General features: G+C 40.1%; 1 protein-coding gene across 9 annotated transcripts in view; it reads left to right on the top strand.

Moving 5' to 3' along the window:
• EDEM3 (ER degradation enhancing alpha-mannosidase like protein 3) overlaps positions 1 to 20,166 on the top strand; it is an 83,523-nt gene extending 63,357 nt beyond the window's left edge. For all 9 annotated transcript variants that reach the window (XM_067029390.1, XM_059040618.2, XM_067029430.1 and 6 more), the window contains one exon: positions 19,385 to 20,166. In XM_067029390.1, the coding sequence (XP_066885491.1) occupies positions 19,385 to 19,779 (395 nt within the window). In that variant the 3' untranslated portion in view covers positions 19,780 to 20,166. The remainder of the gene's footprint in view (positions 1 to 19,384) is intronic.
• The last annotated feature ends 2,297 nt before the right edge of the window (positions 20,167 to 22,463 follow it).

The raw sequence follows: 22,463 nt of genomic DNA, 5'->3' as shown, positions 1-22,463 counted from the left end.
TTTGGGATTTTGCTATTGAGCTGCATGGGCTGCTTATAAATTTTGAAGATTAATCCTTTGTCAGTTGCTTCAATTGCAAATATTTTCCCCCATTCTGAGGGTTGTCTTTTCATCTTGTTTATGGTTTCCTTTGCTGTTCAAAAGAATTTAAGTTTCGTTAGGTTCCATTTGTTTATTTTTGTTTTTATTTCCATTTCTCTAGGTGATGGGTCAGAAAGGATCTTTGTGTGATTTATGTCATAGAGTGTTCTGCCTATGTTTTCCTCTCAGAGTTTGATAGTGTCTGGCCTTACATTTAGGTCTTCAATCCATTTTGAGTTTATTTTTGTGTATGCTGTTAGGGAGTGTTCTAATCTCATACTTTTACATGTAGCTGTCCAGTTTTCCCAGCACCACTTATTGAAGAGGCTGTCTTTTCTCTATTTTATATTCTTGCCTCCATTATCAAAAATAAGGTGAGCATATGTGTTCTGGTTTATCTCTGGGCTTTCTATCCTGTTTCATTGATGTATATTTCTGCTTTTTTTTTTCCAGTACCATACTGTCTTGATTACTGTAGCTTTGTAGTATAGACTGAAGTTGGGGAGTCTGATTCCTCCAGTTCCATTTTTTTTCTCAAGATTGCTTTGGCTATTTGGAGTCTTTTGTGTTTCCATGCAAATTGTGAAATTTTTTGTTCTAGTTCTGTGAAAAATGCCAGTGGTAGTTTGATAGGGATTGCATTGAATCTGTAGATTGCTTTGGGTAGTGTAGTCATTTTCACAACGTTGATTCTTCCAATCCAAGAACATGGTATATCTCTCCATCTAATTGTATCATCTTTAATTTCTTTCATCAGTGTCTTATAGTTTTCTGCATACAGGTCTTTTGTCTCCTTAGGTAGGTTTATTCCTAGGTACTATATTCTTTTTGTTGCAGTGGTAAATGAGAGTGTTTCCTTAATTTCACTTTCAGATTTTTCATCATTAGTGTATAGGAATGCCAGAGATTTCTGTGCATTAATTTTGTATCCTGCTACTTTACCAAGTTCATTGATTAGCTCTAGTAGTTTTCTGGTAAAATCTTTAGGATTCTCTATGTATATTATCATGTCATCTGCAAACAGTGACAGCTTTACTTCTTCTTTAACGATTTGCATTCCTGTTATTCCTTTTTCTTCTCTGGCTGCTGTGGCAAAAACTTCCAAAAACAATGTTGAATAATAGTGCTGAGAGTGAGCAACCTTGTCTTGTTCCTGATCTTAGTGGAAATGGTTTCAGTTTTTCACCATTAAGGATGATGTTTTCTGTGGGTTTGTCATATATGGCCTTTATTATGTTGAGGTAAGTCCCCTCTATGCCTAGTTTCTGGAGTGTCTTTATCATAAATGGGTGTTGAATTTTGTTGAAAGCTTTTTATGCCTCTTTTGAGATGATCATTTGGTTTTTATACTTCAGTTTGTTAATCTGGTGTATCACCTTGATTGATTTGCATATATTGAAGAATCCTTGCATTCCTGGGGTACCCCACTTAATCATGGTGTATGATCCTTTTAATGTGCTGATGGATTCTGTTTGCTAGTATTTTGTTCAGGATTTTTGCACCTGTGTTCATCAGTGATATTGGCCTGTAGTTTTCTTTCTTTGTGACATCTTTGTCTGGTTTTGGTATCAGGGTGGTGGTGGCCTTGTAGAATGAGTTTGGAGTGTTCCTCCTTCTGGTATATTTTGGAAGAGTTTGAGAAGGAGAGGTGTTAGCTCTTCTCTAAATGTTTGATAGAATTCACCCGTGAAGCCATCTGGTCCTGGGCTTTTGTTTGTTGGAAGGTTTTTAATCACAGTTTCAATTTCAGTTGAAATTGAATGATAGTTCAGTTCAGACCAATCACATTGGTCTGTTTATATTTTGTTTCTTCCTGGTTCATTCTCAGAAGGTTGTGCTTTTCTAAGAATTTGTCCAGTTCCTCCAGGTTATCCATTTTATTGGCATATAGTTGCTTGTAGTAATCTGTCATGATCCTTTGTATTTCTGCAGAGTCAGTTGTTACTTCTCCTTTTTCATTTCTAATTCTATTGATTTGAGTCTTCTCCCGTTTCTTCTTGATGAGTGTGGCTAATGATTTATCAATTTTGTTTATCTTCTCAAAGAACCAGCTTACAGTTTTATTGATCTTTGCTATCATTTCCTTCATTTCTGATTTGATCTTTATGATTTTTATCCGTCTGCTAACTTTCGGGTTTTTTTGTTCTTTCTCTAGTTCCTTTAGGTGTAAGGTTAGGTTGTTTATTGGAGATGTTTCCTGTTTCTTAAGGTAGGATTGTATTGCTATAAACTTCCCTCTTAGAACTGCTTTTGCTGCATCCCATAGATTTTGGGTCGTCGTGTTTTCATTGTCATTTGTTTCTAGGTATTTTTTGATTTACTCTTGGATTTCTTCAGTGATCACTTCATTATTAAGTAGTGTATTGTTTAGCCTCCATGTGTTTATATTTTTTACAGATCTTTTCCTGTAATTGATATCTAGTCTTATAGCATTGTGGTCTGAAAAGATACTTGACACAATTTCAGTTTTCTTAAATTTACCAAGGTTGATTTGTGACCCAGGATATGATCTATCCTGGAGAATGTTCCATGAGCACTTGAGAAGAAAGTGTATTCTGTTGGTTTTGGATGGAATGTCCTATAAATATCAATTAAGTTCATTTTGTTTAATGTATCATTTAGAGCTTGTGTTTCCTTATTTACTTTCATTTTGGATGATGTCTGTTAGTGAAAGTGGGGTGTTAAAGTCCCCTACTATACTTGTGTTACTGTCGATTTCCCCTTTTATGGCTGTTAGCATTTGCCTTGTGTATTGAGGTGCTCCTATGTTGGGTGCATAAATATTTACAATTGTTATATCTTCTTCTTGGATTGATACCCTGATCATTATGTGGTGTCCTTCTTTGTCTCTTGTAATAGTCTTTATTTTAAAGTCTATTTTGTCTGATATGAGAATTGGTACTCCAACTTTCTTTTGATTTCCATTCGCATGGAATATCTTTTTCCATCCCCTCACTTTCAGTCTGCATGTGTCCCTACGTCTGAAGTGGGTCTCTTGTAGACACCATATATATGGGTCTTGTTTTTGTATCCATTCAGCCAATCTATGTTTTTTGGTTGGACCATTTAATCCATTTACATTTAAGGTAATTATTGATATATATGTTCCTATTACCATTTTCTTAATCGTTTTGCATTTGTTATTGTAGGTCTTTTCCTTCTTTTGTGTTTCCTGCCTAGAGAACCTCCTCTAGCATTTGTTGTAAAGCTGATTTGGTGGTGCTGAATTCTCTTAGCTTTTGCTTGTCTGTAAAGGTTTTAATTTCTCTGTCGAATCTGAATGAGATCCTTGCTGGGTAGAGTAATCTTGGTTGTAGGTTCTTCCCTTTCATCACTTTAAATATGTCCTGCCACTCCCTTCTGGCTTGCCGAGTTTCTGCTGAAAGATCAGCTGTTAACCTTATGGGGATTCCCTTGTATTTTATTTGTTGTTTTTCCCTTGCTGCTTTTAATAGTTTTTCTTTGTATTTAATTTTTGATAGCTTGATTAATATGTGTCTTGGTGTGTTTCTCCTTAGATTTATCCTGTATGGGACTCTCTGCACTACCTGGACTTGATTAACTATTTCCTTTCCCATATTAGGGAAGTTTTCAACTATAATCTCTTCAAATATTTTCTCAGTCCCTTTCTTTTTCTCTTCTTCTTCTGTGACCCCTATAATTTGAATGTTGGTGTGTTTAATGTTGTTCCTGAGGTCTCTGAGACTGTTCTCAATTCTTTTCGTTCTTTTTTCTTTATTCTGCTCTGCAGTAGTTATTTCCACTATTTTATCTTCCAGGTCACTTATCCGTTCTTCTGCCTCAGTTATTCTGCTACTGATTCTTTCTAGAGAATTTTGAATTTCATTTGTTGTGTTGCTCATCATTGTTTGCTCTTTAGTTCTTCTAGGTCCGTGTTAAATGTTTCTTGTATTTCCTCATTTCGTTTCCAAGATTTTGGATCATCTTTACTGTCATTACTCTGAATTCTTTTTCAGGTAGACTGCCTATTTCCTCTTCATTTGTTTGGTCTGGTGGATTTTTACCTTTCTCCTTCATCTGCTTTGTGTTTCTCTGTCTTCTCGTTTTGCTTAACTTACTGTGTTTGGGGTCTCCTTTTTGCAGGATGCAGGTTCATAGTTCCTATTGTTTTTGGTGTCTGTCCCCAGTGGCTAAGGTTGGTTCAGTGGGTTGTGTACGCTTCCTGGTGGAGGGGACTGGTGCCTGTGTTCTGGTGGATGAGGCTGCATCTTGTCTTTCTGATGGGCAGTTCCACATCTGGTGGTGTGGTTTGGGTTGTCTGTGACCTTATGATGATTTTAGGCAGGCGTTTTGCTAGTGGGTGGGTTGTGTTCCTGTCTTGCTAGTTGTTTGGCATAGGGTGTCCAGCACTGTAGCTTGCTGGTCCTTGAGTGGAGCTGGGTCTATCATTGAGATGGAGATCTCTGGGAGATTTTTGCCATTTGATTTTACATGGAACTGGGAGGTCTCTGGTGGACCAATGTAGTGAACTTGGCTCTCCCACCTCAGAGGCACAGGCCTGACACCCAGCCAGAGCACCAAGACCCTGTCATCCACATGGCTCAGAATAAAAGGGAAAAAATTAAAATAAAATAAAGTTATTAAAATAAAAAATAATTATTAAAAGTTAAAAAGTAATTTTTAAAAAGGAAGAAAGAAGAGAGCCACCAAACCAAAAAACAAATCAACCAATGATAACAAGCACTAAAAACTATACTAAAAAAAACAAAACAAAAAAACAGACAGACAGAACCCTAGGACAAATGGTAAAAGCAAAGCTATACAGACAAAATTACACACAGAGGCATATACATACACACTCACAAAAAGAGAAAAAGGAAAAAAATATATATATCGTTGCTCCCAAAGTCTACCACCTCAGTTTGGGATGATGCATTGTCTATTCAGGTATTCACAGATGGCAGGGTACATCAAGTTGATTGTGGAGATTTAATCTGCTGCTCCTGAGGCTGCTGGGAGAGATTTCCATTTCTCTTCTTTGTTCCCAGACCTCCTGGGGTTCAGCTTTGGATTGGCTCCACCTCTGCGTGTACGACACCTGAGGGCATCTGTTCCCACTCAGACAGGATGGGGTTAAAGTAACAGCTGATTAGGGGGCTCTGGCTCACTCAGGCGGGGGATAGGTAGGGGTGCGGAATGCGGGGCGAGCCTGCAGCGGCAGAGGCCGGTGTGACATTGCAACAGCCTGAGGCACGCCGTGTTTTCTCCCAGGGAAGTTGTCCCTGGGTCATGGGACCCTGGCAGTGGCGGGCTGCACAGGCTCCTGGAAGGGGAGGTGTGGATAATGATGTGTGCTTGCACACAGGCTTCTTGGTGGCTGCAGGAGCAGCCTTAGTGTCTCATGACCATCTCTCGGGTCCTTGCTGATAGCCATGGCTTGTGCCTGTCTCTGGAGCTCGTTTAGGCGGTGCTGTTAATCCCCTCTCCTCATGCCCTGCAAAACAGAGAGGCAAGAAGACATCTCTTGCCTCTTTGGCAGTTGCAGACTTTTTCCCATACTCCCTCCTGGCTAGCTGTGGCACACTAGCCCCCTTCAGGCTGTGTTCATGCAGCCAACCCCAGTCCTGTCCCTGGGATCTGACCTCGGAAGCCGGAGCCTCAGCTCCCAGCCCCCACCTGCCCCGGCAGTTGAGCAGACAAGCTTCTTGGGCTGGTGAGTGCTGGTCGGCACCTTGGGAATCTCTCCCTCTCCGCTTTGCCCTCTGCACCCCTGTTGCTGCGCTCTCCTCCTTGGCTCCGAAGCTTCCACCCCTCCCCGCCACCCGCCGTCTACACCAGTGAAGGGGCTTCCTAGTGTGGGGAAACTTTTCCTCCTTCACAGCTCCCTCCCACTGGTGCAGGTCCCGTCCCTATTCTTTTGTCTCTGTTTTTTCTTTTTTCTTCTGCCCTACCCAGGTACGTGGGGAGTTTCTTGCCTTTGGGGAGGTCTTAGGTCTCCTGCCAGCATTCAGTAGGTGTTTTTTAGGGGTTGTTCCACATGTAGATGTATTTCTGATGTATTTGTGGGGAGGAAGGTGATCTCCATGTCTTACTCTTCTGCCATCTTGAAGGTCTACCTGGGGTGCATATATCTTTTCGAATTATGGTTTTCTCCAGATATACGCCCAGGAGTGGGATTGCTGGATCATATGGTAGTTCTATTTTTGGTCTTTTAAGGAACCTCCATATTGTTCTCCATAGTGGCTGCACCAATTTACATTCCCACTAGTAGTATAGGAGGGTTCCCTTTTCTCCACACTCTCTCCAGCATTTATTGTTTGTAGACTTTTTGATGATGGTCATTCTGACCTGTGTAAGGTGACACCTCATTGTAGTTTTGATTTGCATTTCACTAATAATTAGCGATGTTGAGCATCTTTTCATGTGCCTATTGGCCATCTGTATGTCTTCTTTGGAGAAATGTCTGTTTACATCTTCTGCCCATTTTTTGATTGGGTTGTTTGTTTTTTGGTATAGGGCTGCATGAGCTGGTTGTGTATTTTGGAGATGAATCCCTTATCAGTAGCATCATTTACAAATATTTTCTCCCATTCTGTGGGTTGTCTTTTAATTTTTTTTATGGTTTCCTTTGGTGTGCAAAAGTGTTTAAGTTAAATTACATCCCATTTGGTTATTTTGTTTTTATTTTCATTACTCTAGGAGGTGGTTCCAAAAAGATATTGCTACGATTTATGTCAAAGAGTGTTTTGCCTGTGTTTTCCTCTAAGAGGAAACAGTATCCTGCTTTACATTTAGGTCTTTAATCCATTTTTAGTTTATTTTTGTGTGTAGTGTTAGAGAATGTTCTTATTTCATTCTATTATGTATAGCTGTCCAGTTTTCCTAATACCACTTATTTAAGAGACTGTCTCTTCTCTGTTGTATATTCTTGCCTCCTTTGTCATAGGTTAGTTGACCATAGGTGTGTGGATATATTTCTGGGCTTTCTATCCTGTTCTGTTGATCTGTATTTCTATTTTTGTGCCAGTGCCATACAATTTTGATTACTATATCTTTTTTTTTTTTTTTTTTGTAGTACGCGGGCCTCTCACTGTTGTGGCCTCTCCCGTTGCGGAGCACAGGCTCCGGACGCGCAGGCTCAGTGGCCATGGCTCAGTGGCCCATCCGCTGTGCGGCATGTGGGATCTTCCCGGACCGGGGCACGAACCCGTGTCCCCTGCATCGGCAGGCGGACTCTCAACCACTGCACCACCAGTGAAGCCCTGATTACTATATCTTTATAGTATAGTTTGAAGTCAGGGAATCTTAATCCTCCAACTCAATGTTTCCTTCTCAGGATTGCTTTGGCTATTTGGGGTCATTTGTATTTCTATAGAGTTTAAAAATTTTTTTGTTCTAGTTTTGTGAAAAATGCCACTGGTAATTTGATAGGGATTGCATTGAATCTGTAGATTGCTTTGGGAAGTATAGTCATTTTGACAATATTGATTTTTCCAATCCAAGAACATGGTATATTTTTCCATTTGTTTGAGTCATCTTTTATTTCTTTCATCAACATCTTATAGTTTTCAGAGGACAGGTCTTTTGCCTCCTTAGGTAGGTTTTTTCCTAGGTATTTTATTCTTTTTGGTGTGATGATAAATGGGATTGTTTCCTTGATTTCTCTTTCTGATCTTTTGTTGTTAGTGTATAGGAATGCAAGAGATTTCTATGTTTTAATTTTGTATCCTGCAACTTTACTGAATTTATTGATGAGCTCTAGTAATTTTCTGGTAGCCTCTTTAGGATTTTCTTTGTATAGTATCATGTCATCTGCACACAGTGACAGTTTTATTTCTTCTTTTCCAATTTGGATTCCTTTTATTTCTTCTCTGATTGCCAAAACTATGGACTTCCAAAACTATGTTGAATAAAAGTGGTGAGAGTGGATATCCTTGTCTTGTTCCTGATCTTAGAGGAAATGTTTTCAGCTTTTTACTGTTGAGAGTGATTGTTAGGTGTGGGTTTGTCGTATATGGTCTTTATTACGTTGAGGTAGGTTCCCTCTATTCCCATTTTCTGGAGAGTTTTTATCATAAATGAGTGTCGTATTTTGTCAAAAGCTTTTCTTGCATCTATTGAGATGATCATATGGTATTTATTCTTTAGTTTGTTAAAGTGGTATATCACAATAATTGATTTGCATATGTTAAAGAATCTTTGCATCCATGGTGTAAATCCCACTTCAACATGGTGTCTGATCCTTTTAATGTATTGTTGGATTCAGTTTGCTAGTATTTTGTGGAGGATTTTTGCATCTATGTTCATCAGTGATATTGGCCTGTAATCTTTTTTTGTGGTATCTTTATCTGGTTTTGGTATCAGGGTGATAATGGCCGCATAGAATGAGTTTGGGAGTGTTCCTTCCTCTGCAATGTTTTGGAAAAGTTTCAGTTTCTAAATGTTTGATAGAATTCGCCTGTGAAGCCATCTGGTCCTGGACTTTTGTTTGTTGAAAGTTTTTTAAGCACAGTTTCAATTTCATTACTTGTCATTGGTCTTTTCATATTTTCTATTTCTTCCTAGTTCAGTCTTGGAAGGTTGTACCTTTCTACGAAGTCCGTTTCTTCTAGGTTGTCCATTTTATTGGAGTATAGTTGCTTGTAGTAGTCTCTTATGAACCTTTGTATTTCTGTGGTATCCATTGTAACTTCTTTTTCATTTCTAATTTTATTGACTTGAGCCCTCTCTCTTCTTTTCTTGATGAGTTTTGCTAATGGTTTATCAATTTTGTTTATCTTCTCAAGGAACCAGCTTTAGTTTCATTGATCTTCTCTATTGTTTTCTTCATCTCCATTTTGTTTATTTCTGCTCTGGTATTTATGATTTCTTTCCTTCTAACTTTTAGTTTTGTTTGTTCTTTGTCTAGTTGCTTTAGGTGTAAGGTTAGGTTGCTTTTTGGAGATTTTTCTTGTTTCCTGAGGTAAGATTACTATAGACTTTCCTCTTAGAACTGCTTTCGCTGCATCCCATAGGGTTTGGATTGTCATGTTTTCATTGTCATTTCTCTTGGTATTCTTTGATTTCCTCTTTGATTTCTTCAGTGATCCATTGGTTGTTTAGTAACATTGTTTAGCCTCCACGTGTTTGTGTTTTTTACAGTTTTTTTCTTGAAATTGATTTCTAATCTCATAGTGTTACAGTTTGAAAAGATGCTTGATATGATCTCAATTATCTTAAATTTACTGAGGCTTGATTTGTGGCCCATGATGTGATCTAGTCTGGAAAATTTTCCATGTGCACTTGAGAAGAAAGTGTATTCTGCTGCTTTTGGATGGAGTGTTCTGTAAATATCAAGTCTATTTGGTCTAATGTGTCATATAAGGCCTGTGTTTCCTTATTGATTTTCTGTCTGGATGATCTGTCTGTTAATGAAAGTGGGGTGTTAAATGCCCCCACTATTGTATTACTATCAATTTCTCCTTTTATGGCTGTTAGCGTTTGCCTTATGTATTGAGGTGCTCCTATGTTGGGTGCATATATATTTACAATTGTTATATCTTCTCCTTTGATTTGATCCCTTGATCGTTATGTAGTGTCCTTCTTTGTCTCTTGTAATAGTCTTTGTTTTAAAGTCTATTTTGTCTGATACGAGTATTGCTACTCCAGTTTTCTTTTAATTTCCACTTGTGAATATCTGTTTCCATTCCCTCCCTTTCAGTCTGTATGTGTCTCTAGACCTGAAGTGGGTCTCTTGTGGATAGCATATATAGGGGTCTTGTTTTTGTGTCCCTTCAGCCAGTCTATGTCTTTTGGTTGGAGCATTTAATCCATTTACATTTAAGGTAATTATTGATATGTATGTTCTTATTGCCATTTTGTTAATTGTTTAGGAATTGTTTTTATAGGTCTGTTTTCTTCCCTTCCTCTTTTGCTCTCTTCTCTTGTGATTTGATGACTATCTTTAGTGTTATGTTTGGATTGCTTTTTCTTTTTTGTGTGTGTATCTCTTATGATTTGATGACTATCTTTAGTGTTATGTTTGGGTTGCTTTTTCTTTTTTGTGTGTGTATATATTGTAGATTTTTGGTTTGCAGTTCCCATGAGGCTTTGATGTAGGAGTCTCTCTCTCTATATATATATATGTATACACACAAGAATTTTTATAGTTGCTGGCCTCTTAATTTCAAATGTATTTCCAGTATCCTGCATTTGTACTCTCTTCTCATGATTGCTGGTTTTGATATATTTTTGTGTGGATGATTTCCTACCTTTACTTTATGTTTGCCTTTACTGGTGAGCTTTCCCATCTGTAACTTTCTTGTTTCTAGTTGTAGGCCTTTTCTTTTCCATCTAGAGAACTTCCTTTAGGATTTGTTGTAGAGCTAGTTTGGTGGTGCTGAATTCTCTTAGCTTTTGCTTGTCTGTAAAGCTTTTGATTTCTCCATCAAATCTGAATGAGAGCCTTGATGGGTAGAGTATTCTTGGTTGTAGGTTCTTATCTTTCAGCACTTTAAATATATCATGCCACCTTTCTTCTGGCCTGCAGAGTTTCTGCTGAAAAATCATCTAATAACCTTATGGGGATTTCCTTGTATGTTATTTGTTTCTTTCCCTTGTTCCTTTTAATATTTTTTCTTTGTCTTTAATTTTTGTCAGTTTAATATGTGTCTTGCAGTGTTCCTCCTTGGGTCTATCTTGTATGGGACTCTCTGCACTTCCTGGAGTTGAGTGAATGTTCCCTTTCTCATGTTAAGGAAGTTTTCAGCTATCATCTCTTCAAATAATTTGTCAGGTCCTTTCTCTCTCTCTCCTCCTTTTGGGACCCCTATAATGTGAATGCTGGTGTGTTTAATGTTGTCCCAGAGGTCCCTTAGACTATTGTCACTTCTTTTCATTCTTTTTTCTTTATTCTGTTCCACAGCAGTGATTTCCACGACTGTGTCTTCCAGCACACTTATTCGTTCTTCTGCCTCATTTATTCTGCTATTGTTCCCTTCTAGTGTATTTTTTCATTTCAGTTATTATATTATTCATCTCTGTTCTTTAAGTCTTCTGTGTCTTTGTTAAACATTTCTTGTATCTTCTTGGTCTGCGCCTCCATTCTTTTCCTGAGATCTTGGACCACCTTTACTGTCATTACTGTGAATTCTTTTTCAGGTAGATTGACTATCTCTAATTCACTTAGTTGTTCTTCCGGGTTTTTATCTTGTTCCTTAGTCTAAAACATATTTCTCTGCCGTCTCATTTTGTCTAACTTACTGTGTTTGTGGTCTCCTTTCCACAGGCTGCAGGCTTGTAGTTCCTCTTGCTTCTGGTGTCTGTCCCCTCGTGGGTGAGGTTGGTCCAGTGGCTTGTGCAGGCTTCCTGGTGGGAGGGACTGCGGCTCTCCATTGGTTGGTGGAGCTGGGTCTTGTCCCTCTGGTGGGCAGGGCTGTGTCAAGGGGTGTGTATAGAGGTGGCTGTGAGCTCAGTACAACTTCAGGCAGCCTGTCTGCTGATTAGTGGAGCTGTGTTCCACCCCAGCTGATTGTTTGGCCTAGGCATACCACCACTGGAGCCTGCAGGCTGTTGGGTGGGGCCAGGTCTCAGTACCAAAATGGCGACCTCCAGGAGAGCTCAGCCAATCAATATTACCTGGAGCCTCCACCACCAGTGTCCTTGCCCCCACAGTGAGCCACATCCAACCCCCACCTCCCCAGTAGACCCTCTAAGATCCTCATGTAGGTCTAGCCCTGGCTCCTATGGAGTCACTAGTTTGTGCTGGGTCCTAGTGCACGTGAAATCTTGTGTACACCCTCAACAGTGGAAACTCTGTTTCCTCCAATCCTGTGGAGCTCCTGTACTCAAGTCCTGCTGGGCTTCAAGCCAAATGCTCTGGGCGCTCCGCCTCCCAATGCCAGCCCCCCAGGCTGGGCAGCCTGACAAGGGGCTCGGAACTTATTGCTGCGGGAGCACCTCTGCCATATAATGACTTTCCATATAATGACTTTACCTTTTTTTGTAGGTTCCAGTCTTTTGTTGATAGTTGTTCAGCAGTTAGTTGTGGTTTTAGTGTTTTCATGAAAAGAGGTGAGCTCAAATCCTTCTACTCCACCATCATGTCCAGGATCAAGGGGTGCTTTTAGTTTGGATGCTTGCTGCTTCTTTCCTAAGCATGTGCTGGCCGTTATCCCCTTGATATGGGATGTTTAGGTGCGGTGGCCTGTGTGCATTCCCTGTACGGTGGGGGCAGCAATTCATGCCCACCTGCGGGACTCCCAGCAGTGGCAGTGGGCTGTGAGTGCCCAGAACAGTGGGGGCAAGTTATTGCAGTCTGCTCGTGGGTCCCCTAACTGTGGCGGCGTCCCACACACCCCTGGAACAGCAGGGGCAGCAACCGGCGCCTGCTCCTGGGTTGCCTAGTGTCAGCAGCTGCCCTTGCACTCCCAGGACAGCAGGGGCAGTGCTTGGCACCCACTGCTGTGTCTCCCAGTAGTGGCGACATCCTATGGCAGCAGGGAAAGTGATTGGCACCTGCTTGCAGGTTTCCCAATGGTGGAGGTGGCTCGCACACTCCTGGGACAGCTGGGGCAGCACTTGGTGCCTGCTCACAGGTTGTTTAGCTGTGGTGATGGCCTATGCCCATCTCTGGAGCCCACAATGGCAGCAGTGGCTTGTGCCTGCACCTGGAGCTCATGTAGGAGGCGTCCTGTTGCCTGGGAGCCCACACGCATGGAAAGAAGCTCCTATTGGCAGTCCCGTACCTCTCCTCGTATGCCCCCCAACAATGGTGCCTTGCCTCTTTATCAGGCCCAGACCTCTTCTAAGTGCATCCTCAGCTGCCACACTCCAGCCTCTTCAGGCTGTCTCCCTGCAGCCAACCCTTGGTCCTCTCCCTGGGTCTGACCTCCAAAGCCAGAGCTTCAGCATGCAGCCCTTGTCTGTACCAGCAGATGAGCATCTCAGGCTGGGGAACGTAGGGTGGTGGTACCAACCATCTGTGCAGGTCTCTGTCCGTTTTGCCTTCTGCAAACTGGTTACTGCACTCTCCTCTGAGTCTCTGAAGCACCCCCTCTGTCCAGGCTGATCTCTCCATTGGTGAGGGGACTTCCCAGGGTGGGGGAACATTTCCTTCTTCACAGCTCCCTCCGTGGGGCACAAGTCCCGTCGTGATTCCTTTCTTTTTTTTTTTTCTTCATCCCACCTGTTTATGTGGAGGTTTTCTTGCCCTTTCGGAAGTCTGAGTTCTGCCAGCATTCAGTAGATGTTCTGTGTGAATCGTTCCACTTGTAGATGTGTTTTTCATGTGTTTGTGGCAGAAGGTAAGCTCCATGTCCTACTCCTCTGCCATCTTGATTCCGCCTTGATTATTTTTTGTTTTTTCTAATCTCTATTTATTTCCTCTCTGATCTTTATTATCTCCTTCCTTCTGTTGACTTTAGGTTTTGTTTGTTCTTTTTCTAATTCTTTTAGGTGGTGGGTAGGTTGTTTATTTGAGACTTTTCTTGTTTCTTAAAGAAGGCCTGTATCACTATGAACTTCCCTCTAAGAGCTGCTTTTGCTACATCCTATATCATTTGTATGGTTGTGTTTTCATTGTCATTTACCTCAAAGTATTTTATTTTTTATTTTTGGCTGTGTCAGGTCTTAGTTGAGGCACGCAGGATCTTCATTTCAGCAAATGGGCTTCTGTCTAGTTGTGGCACATGGTCTTCTCTCTAGTTGTGGCATGTAGGTTTTCTCTCTGTAGTTATGACACTCAGGCTCCAGAGTGTGTGGGCTCTAGTTGCGGCACACAGGCTCTCTAGTTGAGGCCCATGGGCTCAGTAGTTGTGGCACCCAGCTTAGTTGCCCCACGGCATTTGGGATCTTAGTTCCCTGACCAGGAGTTGAACCCATGTTCCCTGCATTAGAAGGCAGATTCTTTACCACTGGACCACTGGGGAAATGCATCAAAGTATTTTTTAATTTTTTTTTTTAATTTCATCATTGTCCCATTGGTTTTGTAGTAGCATGTGGTTTAGTCTCCATGTAATTGTTTTTTCTCATTTCTTTACTTGTGACTGTTTTCTAGTTTCATGCTGTTGTGGTCAGTAAAGGTGCTTGAAATAATTTTTATACTCTTAAATTTGCTGAGGCTTGTTTTGTGGCCTAGTATGTAGTCAGTCTTAGAGAATGTTCCATATACACTTGAAAAGAATGTGTATTCTGCTTTTTGGGGGTGTAATGTCCTGACAATATCAATTAAGTCTTAACTGTTCTATTGTATTATTTAGAATCTCTGTTGTCTTATTGTTTTTCTGTCTCAAAGATCTGTTCATTGATGTGAGTGGGGTGTTAAAAGTCTCCTGCTATTATTGTATTCCCATCAGTTTCTCCCTTTATGTCTGTTAGTGTTTGTTTTATGTATTTGGGTGCCATATTGGGTGCATATGTGTTGATAAGTGTAATAGCCTCTCCTTGTATTGATCCTTTTATCATTATACAGTGTCCTTCTTCATCTTTCTTTATAGCCTTTGTTTTAAAGTCTATTTTGTCTGATAAAGAGTATTGTGACCCCTGCTTTCTTATCATTTCCGTTTGCATGAAATATCTTATCTTTTTCCCTCTCCTCATTTTCAATCTATGTGTGTCCTTTGCTATAAAGTGGGTCTCCTGTAGACAGCATATTTTAGGCCCTTGTTTTTTTAAATCTAATCTGCCACTCTCTCTTTTGATTGGAGCATTTGGTCCATTGAAATTTAAGGTATTTAAGGTAATTATTGATAGATATGTATTTATTACCATTTTAAACCTTGTTTTCCTGTTGCTTTTATATTTCTTCTTTGTCCCTTTCTTTTTCTTTCGGTTTTTCCTTTTGTGGTCTGATGATTTTCTTTTGTTTTATGAATCTATTGTATGTGATAGATTCATAAAATCTGGTTTTGGTTTTTGTGAATCTGTTGTATGTTTTTGATTTGTGGTTAACTTTTGTGTATCGTATGTTTTTGATTTGTGGTTACCCTGTTTTTCAAGTATATTAACCCCTTCCTATATCTGCTTGCTTTAGACTGGTAGTCATGTAGGTTCAAGCACATTCTAGAAAAAAAAATCTACATTTTCTTACTCTCCTCCCCCACATTTTATGCTTTTGATGTCCTCTTTTACATCTTCATGTTCATCCTTTTGCTGCTCATTGTGGTTATCATCGCTTTCACAGAATTTTTTTTTAAATTGTGATTTTTAAAAATCCGTGTACTGGCTTATTTAAATGATTTACTTTCCATCTATAGTTTTTTTCCCTAAAGATTCTAACTTTTTTCTATTTAGAGAAGACCTTTCAATGTTTCCTTTAGGATAGGTTTTATATTTGCTGTATTCCTTTAGTTTTTGCTTGTCCAGAAAATTCTTTCTCCTCTGATTTTAAATTTGATAATCTTGCTGGACAGAGTATCCTACATTTCACATTTTTCCCTTTTAGGACTTTGAATGTATCTTGCCACTCAACTTCTGACCTGCAACATTTCTGTAGAGAAATCAACTGATACAGCCTTATGGGGGGTTCCCTTGTAATTAACTCTGTTTTTCTCTTGCTGCCTTTAGAATCCTCTTTAACTTTTGCCATTTTTATTATAATATGTCTTGGTGTAGGTCTGTTTGGGTTTATCTTGTTTGGGACCCTCTCTGCGTCCTATACCTGGATATCTGTTCCCTTCTTTAGGTTTGGGAAGTTTTCAGCCATAATTTTCTTCAAAGACATCTTCAATCCTGTTTTCTCTCCCTTCTGGGATCCCTACTAAGTGTACATTGGCATGCTTTATTTATTCTTATATTGCTTTCTTATATTGCTTTCATTTTTTTTTTCATGTGGCTTTCTGTTGTTCTGACTGGGTGATTTCCATTATTGTATCTTCCAGATCACTTATTAGTTCTTCTGCATTATTTTTTCTGCTATTCATTGCCTTTAGCTCAGCTTTTGTCTCAGTGAATGAGTTCTCTAATTTTTCTTGGTTCCTTTTTATAGTTTCTAGTAATAGCAATCTGCATTTCTATCAATAGTCCTTCTTAACTCCTTCAATATTTTCATTATCTCCTTTTGAACTCGATGTCTATTAGACTGAAGAGGCCTGTTTCATTGTTTGTTCTTTCAGGGGAATTCTCTTGATCTTTTAATTAGGAGTGGTTCCTCTGCTTCTTCATTTTACTTATACTTCTCTTGCTCTATGAGTTTAGGACAAACAATTATCTATGTGGTCTTGGAGGGCTATTTTTATGTGGGAGCATCCCTGTACAGCCTATGTGGGTTTAATATTTTTTGGTGTGAGGGCTGTTTTTAGTGTAGATGCTGGCCGTTATCCCCTTGATAGGAGGTGTGATTGGTGTTGTGACCAGAGCCTGCACTGGATATTGATCAGGGCCTCCTCTTTTGCTCTGTGGTTATTACTGCCCTGTCAGGGGCTTGGTCTGTTCCCTAGCTGTTGGAATAGAAACCCCCAGAACCATTTCTGAGCTGCAGTGTGAGGTAGGTGGGATTGGAGCATTCCCACAGGGAGAGGAGCCACTGAGTATTCCTCTACCAGAGCTGTCCACCAGTGAGTGTGCTCTGTTGTGTCACCTGTCACCCATTGTGTGGGCTCACAAAGTATACTGCCCTCAGCCCCGTCTCAACCTTGGGAATGCTGGCAATCAGCCCTGGTGTCCCTCAGGTATTGTTTTCAAAAGGCCACCAGCACAGATCCACTAAAGCTGGGTCCCAGGACTAGTAGTTGCACACCTAGACCTGCTGTGGGAGCTATGAAGGCAGCTCAAACCCAAGCCCAGCCCCCATGTTCACGTGCCCGCAAAGCCCACAGCTGCTAAGTCCAGACCCATCCCAGCATGGGAGCACCTATTGTCTACTTGGATGTCCTGCAGATGCTGAATTTACAAAGCCAGCAGCAGAGGTGTAAATACACGACTCACACAGCTGCAGCCCTGCTTCTTAAGTCACGCGGCCCGTGGGGCTCAGCTGTGGTTTCAGGCCTGCTTCTGTGCATGGGCAGCTCACTGGTGTCTGCTCCTGGGGCCTGCTGAGATGGTGGTTGGTGCAGGTGCCAGCCTAGGCGGTGGCTGGGACCCCTGAGCCTGCCCAGGTGGGAGCCTGAGGCAGCACCTGGGTTGCAGGAATCTGCTGAGTCTGGAGCCCCTGAGGCAGTGGCTGGTGTGCAGTGTCCCGGAGTCTGTGGAGGCAGAGGCTGGCATGTGGAGAAAGGGGCTGCCATGGCACCCTTCCCTTTGTGCCCCACTTAACAATGGCTCTTCAGTTCTGTGGCAGGCCTGGGCTTCTACAGACACCCCCAGCTGTAGCCATACCACACCCCAGCCCCTTCAGGCTTTCTCTGCACAGCCAACAGCAGTCCTCTCCCTAGGTCTGTCCTCTAAACTCTGAGTATCAGCACTCGGCCCCTGTCTGTACCAGCGGACACACGTCTCAGGCTGGGGCACACAGCATAGCGGTATGACAGTCTGTGCGGGTCTCTCTCCTGCCTGCCACAAACTGGTTGTTGCACTCTCCTCTGTGCCTCTGAAGCTGCCTTGAGGGGGCTTCCCAGGGTGCAGGAAGCTTTTCTCTTTTCAGCTCCCTCCCAGGGGCATAGGTCCCGTACCACTTCCCCCCGTTTTTCCCCCCCTTCGTCTTACCCGGTTATGTAGAGCTCTTTCCTGTCCTTTCAGGTGTCTGAGGTCTTCTGCCAGTGTTCAGTAGGTGTTCTGTGAGAATTGTTCCATTTGTAGATGTATTTGTGGGAGGAGGTGAGTTCCACATTCTTCGTCGCCGCCATCTTGATTGGAGCCTATACTATTCTGTTTTCTTATTCTATTTTATTAGCTAGATTTCCAAAATAATATTATATAACATGTAACCCTAGAGATTTTTTGCCAAAATCACATCTTTATTACTAGAAGAAATAGCCTTACACTTTTTCCTATTCTTCTAAGCTAGATTAATGCAATCTAGAAACAAAGTTGAAGGTTCTTCTTTCCCTTCTCCCTCGAACTTAGGGTAGCCTAGCATAAATGAGCTCTAAGCAGCCAGACAATGCTTTCTCTTCTTTGGGCCCCACCATAGTTTGCCTTGATGTCAAATTAAAATGTACCCTTTCCACAGCTGAGAGAATGTGTGGGGACTCCTCCCCCTTCCCCTCCTTCCCCTTGACAAACCCCACTTAAGAACTATCTTAAACTTCCCTAGTCAGGTAATCCTACCTAATCAGGGTATATGTATACACACCTTCCTCTACCTCCCTGTATGCCTGTATTTTCCTTCAGTTTTTCTGCTTTTATAATAAGTCCATCTTCCCTTTCTTCTTTGACTAATTAACTGATTATCTTTTATATCACAGTTAAGTATCACTTTCTGAAGGAAGCCCTCAAATCTTATTCTTTCCTAACACCATTACATGTGTCAGAGTTTTCTATTGTGTGATTATTCCTAAACGTTGTTTTCCCCAGCTGGACTATAAGATTCAGAAGGGCAGGTCAGGTGTTTGTTTTCACCTCGTTTTATCCCTTCCACCTTATATCTATATCTTAGAATTCATAGATCTCCAATAATGAAATAGAAGTTTTGTAAATAATCTGGTTTTGTTTATGAAAATATTGTATTTAATCAATCACATTGATATCCATGAATCATTCAAAGTTTTGTATTATCTGCATTTTCATGGTTTACTGAGGGGGAATTTCACTTTTCAAAGAATATTAAAGTACAGCAATGGCATGTGCTGTTTAAAATGTATTCTATTTATAAAGACGCAGTTGTCGAGAATGGACTTGAGGACACAGGGAGGGGGAAGTGTAAGCTGAGACAAAGTGAGAGAGTAGCATTGACATATATATACTACCAAATGCAAAATCGATAGCTAGTGGGAAGCAGCTGCATAGCACAGGGAGATCAGCTCGGAGCTTTGTGACCACCTAGAGGGGTGGGATAGAGAGGGTGGGAGGGAGATGCAAGAAGGAGGGGATATGGGAATATATGTATACATATAGTTGATTCACTTTGTTATACAGCAGAAACTATAACAACATCGTAAAGCAGTTATACTCCAATAAAATAATTTAAATAAATAAAATGTATTCTATATAATATGTTCTCATGAGCAGGCTTTCCTGAATTTAGGTATTTAATAAATCTGAGACATAATACAAATTTATATGCATCTTAATAGTATTATTGTTTAGTATTTTTCTTGGCATTTACTAATACCCATTGAAGTCAGTCTTATTAGTTAGAGTCATTCTTCATTAACATGATTTTCTTTAACTTTTATTTTTTTTATTACCAAAACCACTATGGTTTTGAGAATGTGATAGTACATGTTTTGTGGCAAAGTAGCATGCAGTTTGTTTCTTTCATGTACAGATCCCGAGATGGAAAATGAAGAACCACCATCCTCTGAAAATGATTCTCAGAATCAGAGTGCTGAACAGATTGCATCAGGCTCTCAGGAGGTTGATTTGGTTGATCAGGAGTCTCTAAACTCTCACCCAGAATCTTTGTCTCCAGCAGATACAGACAATGCTGCAAGCATTTCTCCTTCTGAACAGAATTCTAATCCCACGGAAAACCACGAGACTACAAGTCTTGATGGTGAATGTACAGATTTAGATAACCAACTTCAAGAACAATCAGAAACTGAGGAGGATTCCAATCCTAATGTTAGCTGGGGTAAAAAGGTCCAACCTATAGACTCCATATTAGCAGACTGGAATGAAGATATAGAAGCATTTGAAATGATGGAGAAGGATGAGCTCTGACTCACTAAAGTCTACCTGGTGGGTAGGTATTTCAAAAGAAAAGGTAAACTGTGGATAATAGATACCCTGATACTAAGCAGGCTCTCTCATGGGAGGCTCTAAGTATGGTGATGAACAACCACGTTCTGACTGGGAGAGTTAGTTATCATAGGAGTCTGGAACATGCTGTGTTAGAACTGACCTTGTTTATAACTGTCCCATCAAAAATGCAAACTCACAGTTTCCCCCTCAGGTGACAGCATTGCACCACCCTGCTGCATCTCAGGCCAGGAAAAGATTATTGGGCGTTTCTAGGAGCCAGATTTCTGTACTCTCTAGACAGTAGATAAGGAACAAATTCAGTTAACAGTGAGGTGGGGAATAAATTTGTACAGCTTTCTAATTGAAGGAAGCTCTCCGTTTTCTTGGTTTGGGGGTTAGAGGCTCTTTGGGGAAAACACATAGCAGTATTTTGGGCATTCTGGTTATGCTGCCTTCACGGAAACACTCAAAAGTGACCTAAGTGAAGCAGGTTATGAAGCAAATACATTCATGGTGAAAACAGTCTTTGCTCATCATTTTCACTTGCTTCATTGTGTAATATGATCAAGATGACTTGATTTTTTTTTTCCCCTCTTTAACAGTGTCCTTTTCATTTAAACCAAAGGTGAAGCCAGTGTACTTTCTTAGTGAGTTCTCTGCATAAAGACTAATCATTGGGACCAGGTAAAAAGGTCATATATCGTGGAAATTGGTTACTTAATACTTTTGAAAAATGGAGCAAGGGAGAAACTATAATGTTGCAATATGAACTTGCCATTGGGCCTTCCTTAAGGAAAGCTGTGACTACTCTGAAATGGAACTTAAAGTTATATCTTTGTAGGGTAAATTATAAATCTTTTCCGGTTCATTTCATTGGAGGTGATTACCTCTAGCCATCAGCCTTACTCCATCCCATGTTTAGAATGCATTTTGAGCCACAAGGCCTGTGTTGCCAATAGCTGAGTACATTTTGTTCCACTTATCTATCTTAGGGAGCCATGATAAAACTGTGGTAGTGATCTAAAAATTCTGGAGTAACTACTCTTTTTCCTCCTTTGAAACTAGTTTCTAAAGTTGCACCTAAGGAGTCTGTCACATTTTCTGCTGAACCATGGTTTTTAAGTTTGCTTTTTTTTTTTAAACAAATATTCCTTCTGATATGGACTTGAAAATTAGTCTATGGTAACCTGTGTAAAAAACACAGTAGCAACTAACATATAGCCATATAGCTTAATGAGAATTTTTTTTCCTTTGCGTGAGAGAGAGAGAGAGAGAGAGTTTGTGTGTGTGTGTGTGTGTGTGTGTGTGTGTGTGGCAGTCTGGTGCTGGCCATATTTAAGTTTTAAAAACTTTGTTGTTGATATCTATAGACAGCCCTGTAATTGAAATCATGGCTTTACTCATTTTATTTATTTTTTTAAACTTACCTGAATCAGTTCTAAAGGAATATTTGAGACTTAATTTCTTTTTTCTGTACCATGACATTATATAACAACCCTTTTTCTTAAAACACAGTTTTTGAGGTACTGATGAACTTAAACTGTATATGGAGCTGTTAAAAGAACAGCAGTGCTGTATTGTAGTTATGTATATTCCTGTACAGTATGTCTTAGATCCCAGGTAAACATGTTATTTTATAAGGGGATAAATAGCTGCTTTCAAAAATTCCAGCTAAACTTAATTGGGTCAGTGAGTAATAAATCTAATAGAGAATTCACTTTGAGGGGGGAAAAAAGAGTAGGATACAAGACCTTTATTGGCCCTTAATTAAACCTGACACCAAAATGGATATTTTTAGTCTCTCTGCATGTGAAATTTGGTGTAAGAAGATAGAAGTATAATACATATAGTATACAGAAGGATAGACATAGTGCTTTGTTCATCATCTTAGTTGCAAAGCTGCCAAAATAGCTGAAGCTTAATTACTTGACTTGCCTTGATTTATATAGGACTGGGGCTTGGAGAAAAGGAGATGTTCCTTTAAGACTTGGATTACAGAAGACTTATATACATTGATTTTTCTTTTTGTATCTCAGAGCCATTGTTGTCTAAATCTAAATTTTCTAAGTTACCAAAGCAACATAATTTTATTTCCAGCAGAGATCTTGTGGCATACAAGGAAAAGCCAGCTTACTGCCACTTACCCTTTCTTTGGCCATTAGGGGGAGTTGTTGCCATTCATTGTGGTTTAGAAGCAAATTGCTGGCTTGTTTAGAAAAATGAATCCTTAATAAAAAAGAAAAGGAAAAAAATTTAACAAATTATACTTAATACCCAGAAGGAATTATACATGATTTTTTTTCCCTAGCTAGGAAAAGAAGGTATAGTGTTCAGCTTCAAAACTCCAACATTGTCATTGACTCTCCATTCTTAATTGACATACTGCCACAAAGTTTTTTATTTCATTAAAAAATTTCATCATTAGGCATTAAAAAAAATGTTTTTGTTTTTAAATCTTTTATAGCATTTTATTTACTTCCTAAAGATTCAGGGGATTCTATGTAACCCTGAATTTTAGAAACATCTGGTCTACCTCAGTTAGATGTTGACTGCATAGAGACAGAGCTGAAGTGATCACTACAGCCATAAAATTGATTGACTAAGAAGGATTTATACAATGTTTACAAACCTGGAATCAAGTAAGGATTTTATCTGAAAGTTAA

Source organism: Kogia breviceps, chromosome 1 (genome assembly GCF_026419965.1).
Source record: "Kogia breviceps isolate mKogBre1 chromosome 1, mKogBre1 haplotype 1, whole genome shotgun sequence".
NCBI lineage: Eukaryota > Metazoa > Chordata > Mammalia > Artiodactyla > Physeteridae > Kogia > Kogia breviceps.
This window is presented reverse-complemented; position numbering and strand designations above follow the sequence as displayed.